The 14,436-nt window shown below is 38.8% G+C and overlaps 1 protein-coding gene across 2 annotated transcripts in view; it reads left to right on the forward strand.

Annotated features, from left to right (window-relative positions):
- The window catches only part of Slc30a10 (solute carrier family 30 member 10), a 48,084-nt gene extending 37,908 nt beyond the window's left edge, over positions 1–10,176 (forward strand). For both annotated transcript variants that reach the window (XM_047519828.1, XM_047519827.1), the window contains exons 3-4: positions 1,634–1,873; positions 4,812–10,176. In XM_047519828.1, coding sequence (XP_047375784.1) covers positions 1,634–1,873; positions 4,812–5,296 — 725 coding nt within the window. In that variant the 3' untranslated portion in view covers positions 5,297–10,176. The remainder of the gene's footprint in view (positions 1–1,633; positions 1,874–4,811) is intronic.
- The last annotated feature ends 4,260 nt before the right edge of the window (positions 10,177–14,436 follow it).

A 14,436-nucleotide genomic window follows, 5' to 3' on the forward strand; every position in this document is an offset into this window, starting at 1 on the left:
ATGTAGAGAGACAAAGCAGACCTTTCTTAATCTATAGCTTTCCTCTAGAGCAGTGCTTTGAAAACTTTAACAGGCATTCAGATCACCTGGGGATCTTGTTAAAATTCAAGTTGGGTTCAATAGCTATGTGATCTTGAATGAGTTACTTAGCTGTTCCGTGCCTTAGTTTCTTCATTTGTAAAATGAAGATTCTGCATTTCCTCCTCCCTTCCTTTTCCTCCTTCTTCTTCACTTTTATTTGCATTTATTTTATTCTGAATTTATTCCCTCTCTTCTGGTGTAGGAACAGTTTGTTCTTTTTCATTTCAGTGTGGCAGGGGCGCTAGGTAAATCTGAGTATGAGCTCTGAGAGGTGGTGCATCTGGGTGTTTTGTTCATCTGGGTGTGTTCCTTGGCTATAGAATCTGCATCTGAACCGGTACGTTCAGCATTACTCCCTGTGTCTTTAAGCATATGCAGCAAAAATTCAGCATTCTTTCTGGGCCACCAACCCATTGTCCAGCCCTGCTGCTTGGCCCAGGCATACCTGCCAACTCCACCATTCACATATTGCTTCTTTAGTATAACATCTTTCAGACATTTGATGGCTTTTTGGATATGCATGTCCTTAAGGGTGTGGGCAGTTTCTCAGGTGATATTAAAGCGAATATGAAGATTCAAACCTCCTGATTTGCATGATTTTGTGGGAGCTTCTGGGTCAACTGTGAACCATTTTTAGATTACTTCCGGCTGTTTCCAGGAGAGTGAATGAGACCCTGCATCTCTAACGAGCTCTCCTGTGCTGCAGTTGCTGCTGGCTTGGAATAGCAAGATGTTGCTTTCTGTAACACAGATACTTTGTGTTTATATTTCAGTACCCACTGCCGAATTTACTAAATGCCAGTTTAATTGATGTCTCACCATCAGTTGGGCACCCAGATCTCTTTGCTGACAGATGCTTATTTTCTATATCATTATTGATACTTTTAGAAACAGTTCCCTTAATTCAAGGTATCCATGATTTTTATTATTATCTGTGGAATATTAATTCAATTGGGATTCAATTTTTATTTTATTGTGACAAATGGCTCTTTGTGCAGTGGAAATTTGTTGGAGCCCCTGCTCTTGAGACTTGCCAAATACCATTGAAATGACTAATGGGGGTGGGGGGAGCAGAGAATGGATCAGGATAGAAGGAAGACAAAGAACAAAAGCCAAAACTTCGAGGTTGGCATAACTCAGTTCTGTCTCCTTTTAAAAACGTTTGAAATAATTTAAAGTATGGATGCTTGTCTGAAAAAACAAGACATTTACAGGGCCTCTGTTTTCTGGCCTGGTGCCCTTTGAAGGTGAGTGGTACTGAGGTGAAGCTCTGAGATAGTGCAGTCACTCTTCCTGCAGGTGACAGTTAGTCCAGATTCTCCCAGGCAGTTCCTCTTCAGTGGTTCTCTGGGTCCTGGGATGGTGGCCTGGGGTTTTCTTTTCTGTTCAGAAAATCAGTTGCTATTATTTTTTTTATTATGATTCATTCTGTTGTTCTGATAAAAGAAAAACAAAGCAAATAGCAATAGCTATTCATATACTTGAAAATCCAAGTGTCCCATGGCTCCCAACTTTGATCTGCATTTCACCGGTTTCTCTTTCTTCTTGTCAGGTGTTCTTTTGCATGTGATGGGAGATGCCCTGGGATCTGTGATTGTGGTCATCACGGCCATTATATTCTATGTGCTGCCTCTGAAAGTCGAGGACCCATGTAACTGGCAGTGCTACATTGATCCCAGCCTGACTGTTGTCATGGTCATCATTATTTTATCATCTGCCTTCCCACTCATCAAGGAGACAGCTGTCATTCTCCTGCAGATGGTCCCCAAGGGAGTCAATATGGAGGAACTGAGTAAGTAGACTGAATTCCGATCTAGAATCAGTGTCAGCTGAATGTCATTTCAGGCCAAAGGGCCAGCATTATGGCAGAGCAGTTGGTTTATATATTCTGAAAAACATGAAATCACCATGCAATAGAGACATCCATCATGTGGTTTGCAGCCTAGCAAGATGATTCACAGCTCTAAAATCCAAAGGTCCTTTGTAAGCCATGATTCTGTGATTCAGCTGCAAAAATTTTGATGATATAGTACTTGGGCAGTACCTACTTCTGGGCTATTTGCTTTCACTTCAGAGATTTATTTTAACTCAAATAAGGTCACTTCTGCCAAGAACTTGATTTTGTTCTCCTTTTGTATTTTCTGAAAACATGAATCATTCATAATCTAGATCCTGCTTTCTAGTTAATTGATTTTTGTGGATGTGCAAATCACTTCATCTTTCGTAAGACTAAAAAGACAGCATTTTAAATTCAGAGCTTTCCTTCATCCATTAATGAAATCTACCTCTCCTTTCCTCAAACAGAAGTCAAGCTCTCACTTTAGTGCCTCTGGGCAAAAACTTTACGGATTTTGTAGAATTTCTAAATGTTAACTATTCAGATGTTGGTGATAAACTGAATGTATGGCTTTATTTCTAGTGTTTCTAACTGGAGATTATATTTTCATAGAATGAAATTATTTCATGCATATTATTTATTTATCATTGCTTTATCAGTGAGCCAATAAACTTGAAATAGAAACTGGAGGACTTTATTTCATGACATATACCTGAAATTCAATTAAATGAATCATAATACATTAGATGACTGTGGTTAGACTATCCGCTGATAGAGGGGTGATTTGCAGTGTGTTTTTTTGTTTGTTTTGCCATGCTAGAGATTGAACCCAGGATATTGTGTATGCCAGGCAAGTGTTCTGTCACTGAGTTACGTCTCTAGACCCCCTTTTTTATGCTAGGACTGGACCACAGGGCCTTGCTCATCCTAAGCACATGCCTTCCCACTGGGTTACACCTCAGCTGCAGCCGGCTGATCTTTGAAGGCTATGTTCCTGACAGTGCTGTGCTCACCTAGCATGCATGGGTGCCAATCTGTGGAGCCACTGCCAACAACTTTGGCTCCTCCTGTGCTTTTTTCCCTGGATGTTCTGTTTGTCTTTTTTGGTCTCTTCTCTGGCAGCATTGTCTCTAAGAGCCAGTGAGGTATGGTTAATTCTTTGACTGCTTTAAAATTTGAATCAGAGCACGTACGGTTTGCCAGTGCTACAGGCAGAGGAAGTGGTGGGAGTGGGGAGACACAGAAGAGCAGGCAGTCATGCTTTTGCCTTCCAAGAATCTAGCTTGTTTCTCAGTTGAGAAAACAAGATAAATATATATGAAAGTCTGTGATAGCCAGTATACTGGCTATGCCTTTAAGTAAGGTCATATATGGATTTAGAAACATTTTTTAAAGATAGTAATAACAATAGCAACACTTAACAAGCTTATTACATGCTAGGTATTGTTCTAAGGGCTTTACTTACCTAGATTCATTTCAATCCTTAAAATAATACTATAAGGTAGCATTATTATCTTTCCCAATTTACATATCAGGAAACTGAGGCACAGAGGGGCAAGGTAAATTGCCTAAGGTCATGCAGGTTGTCAGAGACTACACCTGGATTCCAACTCTAGATGGTTCCAGAGTCTTTGCACATAAGGACTGTTCCATATCATCTCCCTAAATAAACATTAATTTTAGAAAATGTGAAAAAATACAGAAAAGCCTAAATAGTGTAAAGAGATCCCTTATAATTTGATCATGGAAATTGTCAGTCTTAGTATTTTATTCTAGTACAGAAATTTTTTTAAAAAGATCATGTCATATATGTAGTTTAGCTGCTTGCTTTTTTAACTTAAAAATATCTTATGTATGTTTATTTTTATTTTTTTGTTGTTGATGGACATTTATTTTATTTTTTTATTTATATGCAATGCTGAGCATCAAACCCAGGACCTCACATATGCCAGGCAAGCACTCTACCACTGAGCTACAACCTCAGCCCGCTTATGTGCATTTTTTTAAAAATATTTTTTTAGTTATAGATAGACACAATACCTTTATTTTATTTATTTATTTCTATGAGGTGCTGAGGATTAGAACCCAGTGCCTCACACATGCTAGGTGAGCACTCTACCACTGAACCACAATCCCAGCCCCTTATGTACATTTTTTATATGCTTAAATATGCAATTGTTTTTAACAGCTATATCATATTCCATAGTGCAATTGGGTTAACTCCTGTTTTTCCATTTTTTTTCCATTAATACAAAGAGTTTTAACCAAACCATTCTTGTACATACAATACATACTTGGTTATTTCCTTTGGATTAAATTTCCTAGAACTAGAATTGCTGGTAAATGTTTTTGATTGCTAAATTTTACTTTTTAAAAAAGGTATTCTACTTTATCCTCTCCTGGGAAGTTCATTAGAGCGTCTGTTCCCTTACGTACTCAACAGCCTTGGATTTTTTTTTGGTACTGGAAATTGAACCCAGTGATGTTTTACCACTGAGCTACATCCCTAACCCTTTATATTTTTTCCTTCAAGTTGGGGTCTTGCTAAATTGCTGAGGCTGGCCTTGAACTTGCGATCCTCCTGCCTTAGCTTCCTGAGTTGTTGGGATTACAGGTGTGCACCAATGTGCCTGGCTGACATTTTTGTCTTGTTGTTAAACTAATTTTCTTGAATTATTTTTCATGGGCTAACAATGTGTGGTATAGGAATTCAGAGAGGAGAAAGAAGCTTATGGGAAAACATTATTCACAGAGGGACAACTGTTTTTCTATTAATTTCAGTAGATGCACTGCCATTTTGGTGAGCATGCTTATGGAACCTCAGCCCTGGATGTAGTTCTGTGTTTCAGTTAGAGCACCCACCAGGACTTCTGTTTGTTCTTCTCTCTTCTAGTGAGTAAACTGTCTACTGTGCCTGGAATCAGCAGTTTGCATGAAGTGCACATCTGGGAACTTATAAGTGGAAAGATCATTGCCACCCTGCACATCAAGTTTCAGAAGGACAGGGGATATCAGGATGCCAGCACAAAAATTCGAGAAATCTTCCACAACGCGGGAATCCACAATGTGACTATCCAGTTTGAAAATGTGGACTTGAAGGAATCTGCAGAGCAGAAGGATTTATTATTGCTCTGCAGCCATCCCTGTGTCTCCAACAGCTGTTCTAACAAGCTGTGCTGCCCCCCTGGGTCAGTGCCTCTGGCCCATGTCAATGGCTGTGCTGAGCACAATGGCGGTCCTCCTCTAGAGACATACCGTAGCAGAACAGACACACCGGAAGTGGCCATTGAAGTGTCTCTGGATGGCTGCCTGAGTGACCACAGACAAACTCTTAGCAAAACTCAGGAGGACCAACATGTAAACAGTACACATTTTTAACCTACTACCCACATAAAATCAGACTATTTAGACGAGGCACTTTGGAATTGCCAAACTGGCTGGTAAAAAGAGTTCGTGGGTTGTGGGCTCTGACCAAGCTTGCAGTGTGTGCTCTTTGTGTTCAGTGGGGGTTGGCTGTTTGGGATTTTAGTGAAACATGTCTGTTGATTTTCATGTCACTGATGACCACTTTCCATCACCTGAGTAACTAATGCTGCTCTTCAACAGTTTCAGTTTAAACATGCATTCTGAAGCAAACTACACTAGAGTATATGTCAGGGACGTTGAAGGGCTGGGGCTCAGTGACTATGGACACAGGATTCAAAGTAGTTCTTGCTTTTGTGTATGAGTATGTGGTGCTGGTGATAGAACACAGGGCCTTGAACATGCTAGGTAAGTGCTGTACCACCAAACTAAGTATCTCCAACCCTTGTTTTCAAACTGATCAGAACTTTTAGCTCTCAGGTGAGCTCCTAGCCTAAGTACACATAGAAAAAACTGATGTACCATGATAACTATGTTTTTCTCCCCTTGAGGATCATGAAAGAGGAAAACTAGATATGTCTGGCACTGCAGAAATAGCTTTGCTGTGATTCAATTTGGATAAATGTAAAAATGAATACCTATTAAGGTAGAAAATGCTCTCAGAGCATTAGAGTCTAGTGGGTAAGGAGAAAAATGTGATTTTTTTTACTGTCTTTTCAGTTTGTTAGGCTAGAGAAAATTTTCTGCTGGGAACTGAACTATAGGTATGGTGTATTTCAGATGTTTAAATATATTCTTTTCACTTGGAAGTGTGGGAATATTTCTATTTCCTTAAGTACTTATTTACTATCTTTTAGACACTCTAGTTGGGATTATTTTCACTTATTAGTTTGATGATGATTTAGTTAGTTGTGCAAATTTCCTTAGAGTCTCTTGTTATATGATCACATTGATCTGTGTAGCATTTACCAGGGGAAAATAAGTATTCCTGAGATAGGAAAATGCAAGATATTGAGTGCTTATTTCTGCCAAATAAATAAGCTATACTGCTATTCCTTTAATTAGATATATTTTAAAGTATTTATTATAGTTGCCATCTAGCAACTTGATGGACAAGTTGATGTCTCAGTGAAAAATGAAAATTAATTTAACTACTACTTTTAATGTGCTTTGAAGAACTTAGCATTCTCTTTTATATCTCTGACCCATATTACCAAGTTCAAATAAATTTATTATAATCTAATTTAGACACATAACTGAACTACATTGGTCATAAAGAAGTATCTTCCGTGTATTTAACAGATTGTTTAGGCATCAGTATTTAAGTCTCCTAGGTATGAGAAAATGGGAGGTCCCTTAGAGGACCAGCCTCTTCTTTGATAATTTACAAGACTGACTGAAAACCATCATTTTCTAGGCTATAAGTTTTGAGTCCTGTTTAGAATCTGCACAGAAGCACTGGGATCATAATCAATGACATCCACATTTTTCATCACAAACATAATTTTAAAAAATTTGTCTTTGTCAGGGAAGGTGGTATATACCTGTAGTCCCAGCTACTTGGGAAGCTGAGGTAGGAGGATCACTTGGGCCCAGGGGAGTTTGAAGCCAATCTGGGCAACACAGTGAGATCCTGACTCAAAAAAAATTTTTTTTTCTTAGTCTAAATTTGAAGACTGATAAGTAAACAGCTATTATGATCATGATGTAAGATCGTTAATTTTTTTTCTTTGTAAATTTATTATCTAAGGTTAAATTGGCTATAAACAGGTAAATAGAAAAATTCCTAAAAATGCATTCATCTCTAGAAGTTTATTGGTTTAGGTTTTATGCACTTTATAAGCCAAAGGCTGGGGGCGGGGGGTAAATAGTAAGACACCATTTCTATTTTTAGTATCCAAAGTGAGACTTGTACTCACAAAAACTACAGGATTCTCTTAAGAAACTCACCATAGTGAGATGTGAACCAAATTCTTTTACCTAAATATCGTTTGAGATGCCTTAGTTGGAGCCAAAGAAGAAATTTGTCTCTTTTTTCCAAATTTGAAGGTCTAATTTGATTTCATACCATTCTCTCTTTATTAAAAGGGAAAATTATAATTTTGCAGTTTTTGTGCAACTGGCTAAAGGAACGCATTTCAGTTTGTTTCTAAACAATGACCTTTAATTAATCCCTAAAGTATTTTTCTGGAAAGGAAAAAGCACTTAATTCCAACATAATTAAATCTCACCTCAGAAAACTATCTTGATCGACACCTATAAACATTCCAAATTATGGATGAGGGCCAGTGCAAAATAATGCCTTTGTAAGATAGTTTGGCTAAGTACATTTAATAATATCCAAACAAACTGAATAAGTGCAATATTCTTGAATCAGATTAGGTGAGTTGCATTTGTCACCTGCTGGATTGTACTTTAATCTGGGTTCTACTCTCCCTTCAGTTGTCCTGTCTTTTAATTCTCCCAAGGAAATGCAAGAGTTTTCTTTTTCCTCTGAATCAGACTTGTTTAGTGATAGCAACACCTGATGAACGGTAGATTTATAACAATAGCTTTTGAGATTAGAGACTGCCACTCGGTTTATGTTCTCATATTCTCATATGCTCTCCTTTTTTTTAAGCTTTTTTTTTTTCTTTTTTTGCTTTGACGCTGGGTATTAAACTGAAGGCCTTGCACATGGTAGGCAAGGGTTCTGCCACTGAGCTAAACCCCTGGCCCTAAAAATGTTTTTAATAAACTCCGTGGCATCCTATGTGTGTCAGGTCAGGGCACCTCATGTTTTCTCCACCTCCTGATAGCACCAAGCTTGGGTCTAAGGCTTTAGTACATGGGCCAGTTGTCCTGCTCAGCAGTCTGACTATTTATCCTTCTAGCACTTTTATAACCCTCCCGCCCTTCTCTTTCTATACAGCAAGTTCTTTCCACATTGTTGCAGCACCAGCTGTAGAAAGCACTAAAACTGCTTAATTTTCCAACTTCTAACTTTGTTTTTGAAAATTGAGGCCAATTTTGTTTTTTGATTCTATGGGGCCATCACGAATAGCCACAAGGCTACCAGACTCCATTGTTGACAGAAAAAAATATTGTCTTCCTTATTTTTGATACAATGTCAATTAAAATAGGGAGGTATTGAGCAAAAATTTAATTTCATCACATTTAATTACTTTTTTGGGGGTGGGGGCCGCTGTTTGCACAAACTCTGGTGGAGGTAAATTTGGAACTCCACAACTCAATTGGAATGAGTATTTTGAATGTAAAGAAAATCACTGAGTTAGACACTGGATTATAAGGCAGCTTCCCAGTGACATATGAAGAACTTTTGCTGTGTTTCAAGAGGTTTTTCAATCTTCACATTATTGATATTTTCCACCAGATAATTTCTGATGTGTACATTGAATGTCTGGTGTATTATAGGATGTTTAGCAACATCTTTGGTTTCTATTTGTGGATGCCAATAACATCTTCCCAAGTCATGACAGTAAGAAATGTCTGTAACATTACCACACAACCCCTGGGGGAAAATTTATCCCCAATTCATCAGTTTTTCAGGATTCACTCTATAAACAGTACCTTTTTTTGTTGTGCCAGGGATCAAACCCAGGACCTTGCATATGCTAAGCACATACTATGCCAGTGAGCTACCCCTCAAACACTATTTTAAATGTTGAGATCAAACTATTTATAAAAATGTATGATTGTCTCTACATATGAATTTTGGACATTTAAAGAAAAAATATAATTTTAAAAAATCCCTTAAAAATCCTACTATGCCAATCTGTCTTTAGGACAATGAATGAAATGAAAGAAAAGCGTTTGCTCTCTGTTCTGTGATAATTTCTTCAATTCTTGGGTAGTTTCAGTTTGATGAGCACACTGTAAATAAGATTGGATAATAACAGTACAATCGATTCTTGGGGTTAAGGTTTTAAATTCTCCTTCATATTTGAAATTCTCAATTTTAAATTTGATGTTTCTTGTTATTAGTTTTTGGTAAGGAACTCATCTTAGTGCTTATGACAAGTTTAGACATTAAAACACGCTTCATCCTTTATGACCATCTTAATCCCTTGCCAAATCCTATTTTCTTTGAGGGAGTGACATATATTAACTGAATTTGGAAGTATCTTACTTTTAAATGTATTTTCACACTTTTGTAGTTCAAAACTACAAAAAAGACTAATTTAGGAAAAATGGAGATACATTTCCTGATTTAGTGTTCACATTTAGATAAATGACCTCTGACTGAATGCCTGTCCTATAGCTCTGCCTTTCATCTGATCCATTGTCACCTCTTTGCACTTCTGAGTGTATTTACACCCGAGCGGCCACAGGTAGGAATGAAGTTATTGAATCAGGAAACTAGTTTCTCAAATGGAATGTGCATCATACCATAATCCTCACTGTAATCCAAATGTTCTTATGAACTTGAAGTTTAGCTAATGTAGATGTGTTATTTTCTGGCACTTCTCTTACCAGGTGTTTTATTCTGGAATTTTTTGTTTACATGGAACATTTTTGAATGCTTGCTAAATGATCAACTGTCACCTCTTAGTACAAAGCCAGGCCAGAGACACTGAACCAACTCTGAATTCTAATGAGAACAATTCAAAAAGATTGATTTACAAGAGAGAATGACCCCTTCTTGGAGGTTTGAGGTTATGTTACAATATTGTGGAGCTTTGTTGCTTAAAGTCCTTCTTCTATCTTCATAGGCAATTTGTCAAAGTGTAATCATAATATTTGGGGAATTGTTAAAACTTTAAGATATAGAGTTTAAATAACTCATTACTAATTGCATGTGACTCCCCCCAAAATGTATGTATGTCTGCATACCTTTTGAAGGTGAAAGATGTTCAATGGTGCTGTAAATAAAATTTTTAAGAAATAAAAGTACAACCGAGGTGTTTGTGGAAATTGAACAGATAACTGAAATAGTTGACTTCATTTTGTCTTTGTCCCTTACCCTGGCAAACAGAAATTTCTTAGTTGGATTTGAAAATTTGGGCTAATTCTTGTTTTCTGTTTTGCTGGCCTCTTGTTTACATCTGTTTCTACTACCCTATGCCACCTACAATATATCAAGGCCCATGTGTTAGTCAGCTTTCTGTTACTATAACAAATACTTGAGATAGTCAATTTTTAAAGAGAAAAGGTTTATTTTGGATCATGGTTTTGAAAGTTTTAATCCATGACCAATTGTCCCTGTTCCTTTTGGGCCTGTAGAGAGATAGCACATCATGGTGGGGAGCACGTGACAGAGCAAATAACTGCTCATTTCATGTCTAGCAAGCAAAAAAGAAAGAAGGGACTGGGGTTCCACTATCACCCTCAAGGGCACACCCCCAATGACTGGAACACTTCTCAGCTGGTCCCACCTCATGTTTTCTCCACCTCCTGAGAGCACCAAGCTGGGGTCTAAGGCTTTAATATATGGGCCATTGGGGAACACTTAAGATTCAAACCATAGCAGTTCATCTTGGAAAAAATGTCACAAATTGATGCAGTGGTCTTACTTATTGTAAGCTACACTGATCTGGTTTCCTAGTGGAACATATTTGGTCCTGGGTCACCCAATAGGATCTGCATAGAAAGGGAGCTTCTTGGCTTTAGGGAATGGTGGAGAGGGAGACTATGACTGCGATCTTCATAAGCATTGAATTAAGGGAACAGTCTTCCAGTATTTTGATTGATTTTATTTTGTCAATCAGTTGATTAACTGGCATATACATATTATAAACTTGGGCCAGTGACTCTTGCCTGTGTGGAATTTATAGTCTACATGTGAAGCTAAGTAAGGCAGTCCAGTTTTGTGGGAGCTTAAGGGGAGCTTTGCAGAGACTAAAACTGGGGTGATTACCTAAAGCTGGATGCATTCTGGTGCTCAGATATCACCTTCCAAGACTGAGACAGCATCTCTGGGAGACAGCTGCATAACACTTCATGACCATCTGCTTCCTTCAATTAATTTGCAGCATGGTGCTAAGGATGGAATCCAGTACATAGAGAATTGAATCTCTGCCTACTCCATTCTTTCTGTATCCTACTCTATAGAATATTCTTCGCAGCCCTGTCACTTTATAACATGATATTAAACCCCCATTTCCGTTCTCTCCCATTAGAATAAAGTTTTGAATAGTCTAGGATACCTTGGCAGAAGAGTTGACCTTTTCCCCACTTTTAAAATTTATTCTAGTTAGTTATAAATGATAGTAGAATGCATTTTGACACTTCATCCATAAATGGAGCATAACTTCTCATTCTTCTGGTTGTACATGGTGTAGAGTTACACCAGTCATGTAATCATATATGCACATAGGGCGATGATGTCTGATTCATTCTAGTATTCTTCGTACCCCATACCCCCTCCCCTCCTTTCACTCCCCTCTGTCTAGTCCAAAGTACCTCTGTTCATCCCTAGCACCCCCCTATTGTGAATTAGCATCCACATATCAGAGAATACATTCAGCCTTGGGTTCTTTGGGATTGGCTTATTTTGCTTAGCATGATATTCTCCAGCTCCATCCATTTACCAGCAAATGCCATGATTCCTTTCTTCTTTAAGACCATTATGTATATGTACCACAACTTCTTTATCCATTCATCTGTTGAAGGCATCTAGGTTGGTTCCATAGTTTAGCTATTGTGAATTGAACTGCTATAAACATTGATGTGGCTGTATCACTGTAGTATGCTGATTTTAAGTCCTTTGGGTATAAGCCAAGGAGTGGGATAGCTGGGTCAAATGGCGGTTCCATTCCAAGTTTTCTGGGGAATCTCCATACTGCTTTCCAGAGTGGTTGCACCAATTTGCAGTCCCACCACAATGTATGAGTGAAACTTTTCCCCCACATCCTCACCAATATTTATTGTTGCTTGTATTCTTGATAATTGCCATTCTGACTGGAGATCAAATCTGTGTAGTTTGGTTTGCATTTCTCTAATTGCTAGAGGTTTTGAACATTTAAGAGTTGACTTTTTAAATGAACCTTGGGACAGTTCAGTGAGTGAGAATAAAGATGGAAAGAATATTCCAGAGAGAGCCTAGACTTTATTCTTCAGGCACCTGGTTGAGAACAGATTAGGGAGACACCAGGAATAGAATATTTTTGGAAAACTGTTTTCCCCATACATCTTTCCCTGACACTATGTCACTCTGTATGGTGTTTTACCCAACACGCACCCAGCATCCGTCCCTGGGTCTCCATTCCTGCCTGACGGAACTACAGCTAGCTGTAGTTGAGGACAGATTGTGCATTTCCTCAGAGAGTCTGCAGACACTCCAGATTCACTGAGTTTGCCTTAATTATAAAGCTGGCTTTCCTTGACGCTTCTCTGTTGGTTTCAGTGAGAGCGTCCTGCCCACACTTCCCCCAGATCACCTCTCCAAAGCAGCTCAAGTCTGGCCACTTGGTTTCATGCTGCCTTTCCTCTCTTACTATGTCCAGTCATTAATGTTCATCTCGATGTCGTCTCCACGTCAGCACCTCTTCCTTTCCCCTCCCTTTCTCAGGTTCCCCTGATCACCTTCGTCTGTTCTGTCACAGATGCCTCCAGACCTTGGACCTCCTCTCAACTTCCTCCTGTCAACCCTCTTGCTTTCCTCTGCTCTAGAGAAGAGGACACACCCTTTGCCTGCCCCTGAGGCTCCCTTTCATTCTGGCCCCTCAGACTTCACCTTTCTTCAGCAGACAAGAGGAGCACAGGGATCCTGGAGGAACTTAGTGTGGAAAGAAGGCATGGAGTGGGTACTCTAAATGGAGCTTTATATGAACTGTGAGTGGATGTTACATGTAGTCTGCTTGCATGCCAAAAAGACATTTCATTTCTTCAATTACATTTGCCAAGTTATTTCCTTTCTGGTTTCTCTTTTGGCCTCTTTCTTCTTCGGTGTTAGTGTGTTGCTTTGTCCCAAAGGTGGTTTCCTGTGGACTATAGACTCTGACCCTTCCACACCCAAATAATGACTCATGAGTACACTCAGATGCTAACACCTCCTGTGTGTGGAAGCAGGGTCATCTCTGCCCTCTGGTGTAAGGTAGGAAGGAAGTGGACCTTCCTTCTCTTATTTTTGCCACATGGTCACAAATGTGCCTGGGTCATCCAAACAAATTCCAATTTAGAGTCAAAATATTTAGACTCTCACACCAATTCTTTTAGGCTTGAGGATGCAAAAGTACATTTGCATGGAATTTATAGCTACAGAATGGGGTGGCATTTCACCTGTGTTTTCCTGGGGGAGGAGGATGAAACAGGAAGAGCAAATTCTCCAAGTGTCTGGCCTGGATAAAGGCTGGTCGTGTCGATGATAACAGCCAGGTCTCTTATCTTCCCCAGAAAATGGGGCCCTGAAAGATCTTGCTGGAGTCCTGGGAGTTTGAGGCTGTAATCTGAAGCTTGAAGACATTCAGAAAATACTAATACAATTGTTTTGGAGGGAGTGATGCTTAATATTCACTTTATAGCTTTTGCTTTCTGTTGTGAAAAATTAAACTGCACAGCACTTCCTAAGTGGATAGACATGATTTGAACCATGGTATGATCAAACCTGGGTCATAGAAAAGTGCTTTCCAGAGAAATGTTATAAAAATGAACATGTAGTATGAAGTATACTAGGAAGTGTTGGGTTTAAACATTTTGTCTGCTTTCAAATCCCAGCTCTGCCTTGTGTCTTGACCTTTGGAAATGCATCATCAGAGAATAAAAAAAAGTCTCAGGACTCATTGGTGCCATCTGTAATAGGGAGTAATCATGGTTCCTGCCTCATGAGATGGTAGTGGGAACTAAAGAAGATGACCAAATTGGAGTACTGAGCACACCACCTGAGTTTGTAAATGCTCTGTGAATGCTGGATATTCCTAAAATGCCAATGTTAATAAGTAAAATTTCAGTCAGATTTTAATTTCACTACTCACAGTGGAAATGTGAAAATGTATAGTGTAGATTGATATCCAATTAGATTTTAAACTCCTTGAAGGCAGAGGGCATTTTATATCACTTCACCAAAGAATAATATAAACCTAATTATATAATATCAAAATCCCAAGGGACCTTATTCCAAGTAAAGCAAAACAAACCCAATGCTGATTCAAGGAAATATCAGGGCTCAATTCCATAGGCCCTCACCTCCCGGTCAGACACAGGTGACTTAACCAGTC

The sequence above is a fragment of the Sciurus carolinensis genome, chromosome 12 (genome assembly GCF_902686445.1).
Source record: "Sciurus carolinensis chromosome 12, mSciCar1.2, whole genome shotgun sequence".
Taxonomy (NCBI): Eukaryota; Metazoa; Chordata; class Mammalia; order Rodentia; family Sciuridae; genus Sciurus; species Sciurus carolinensis.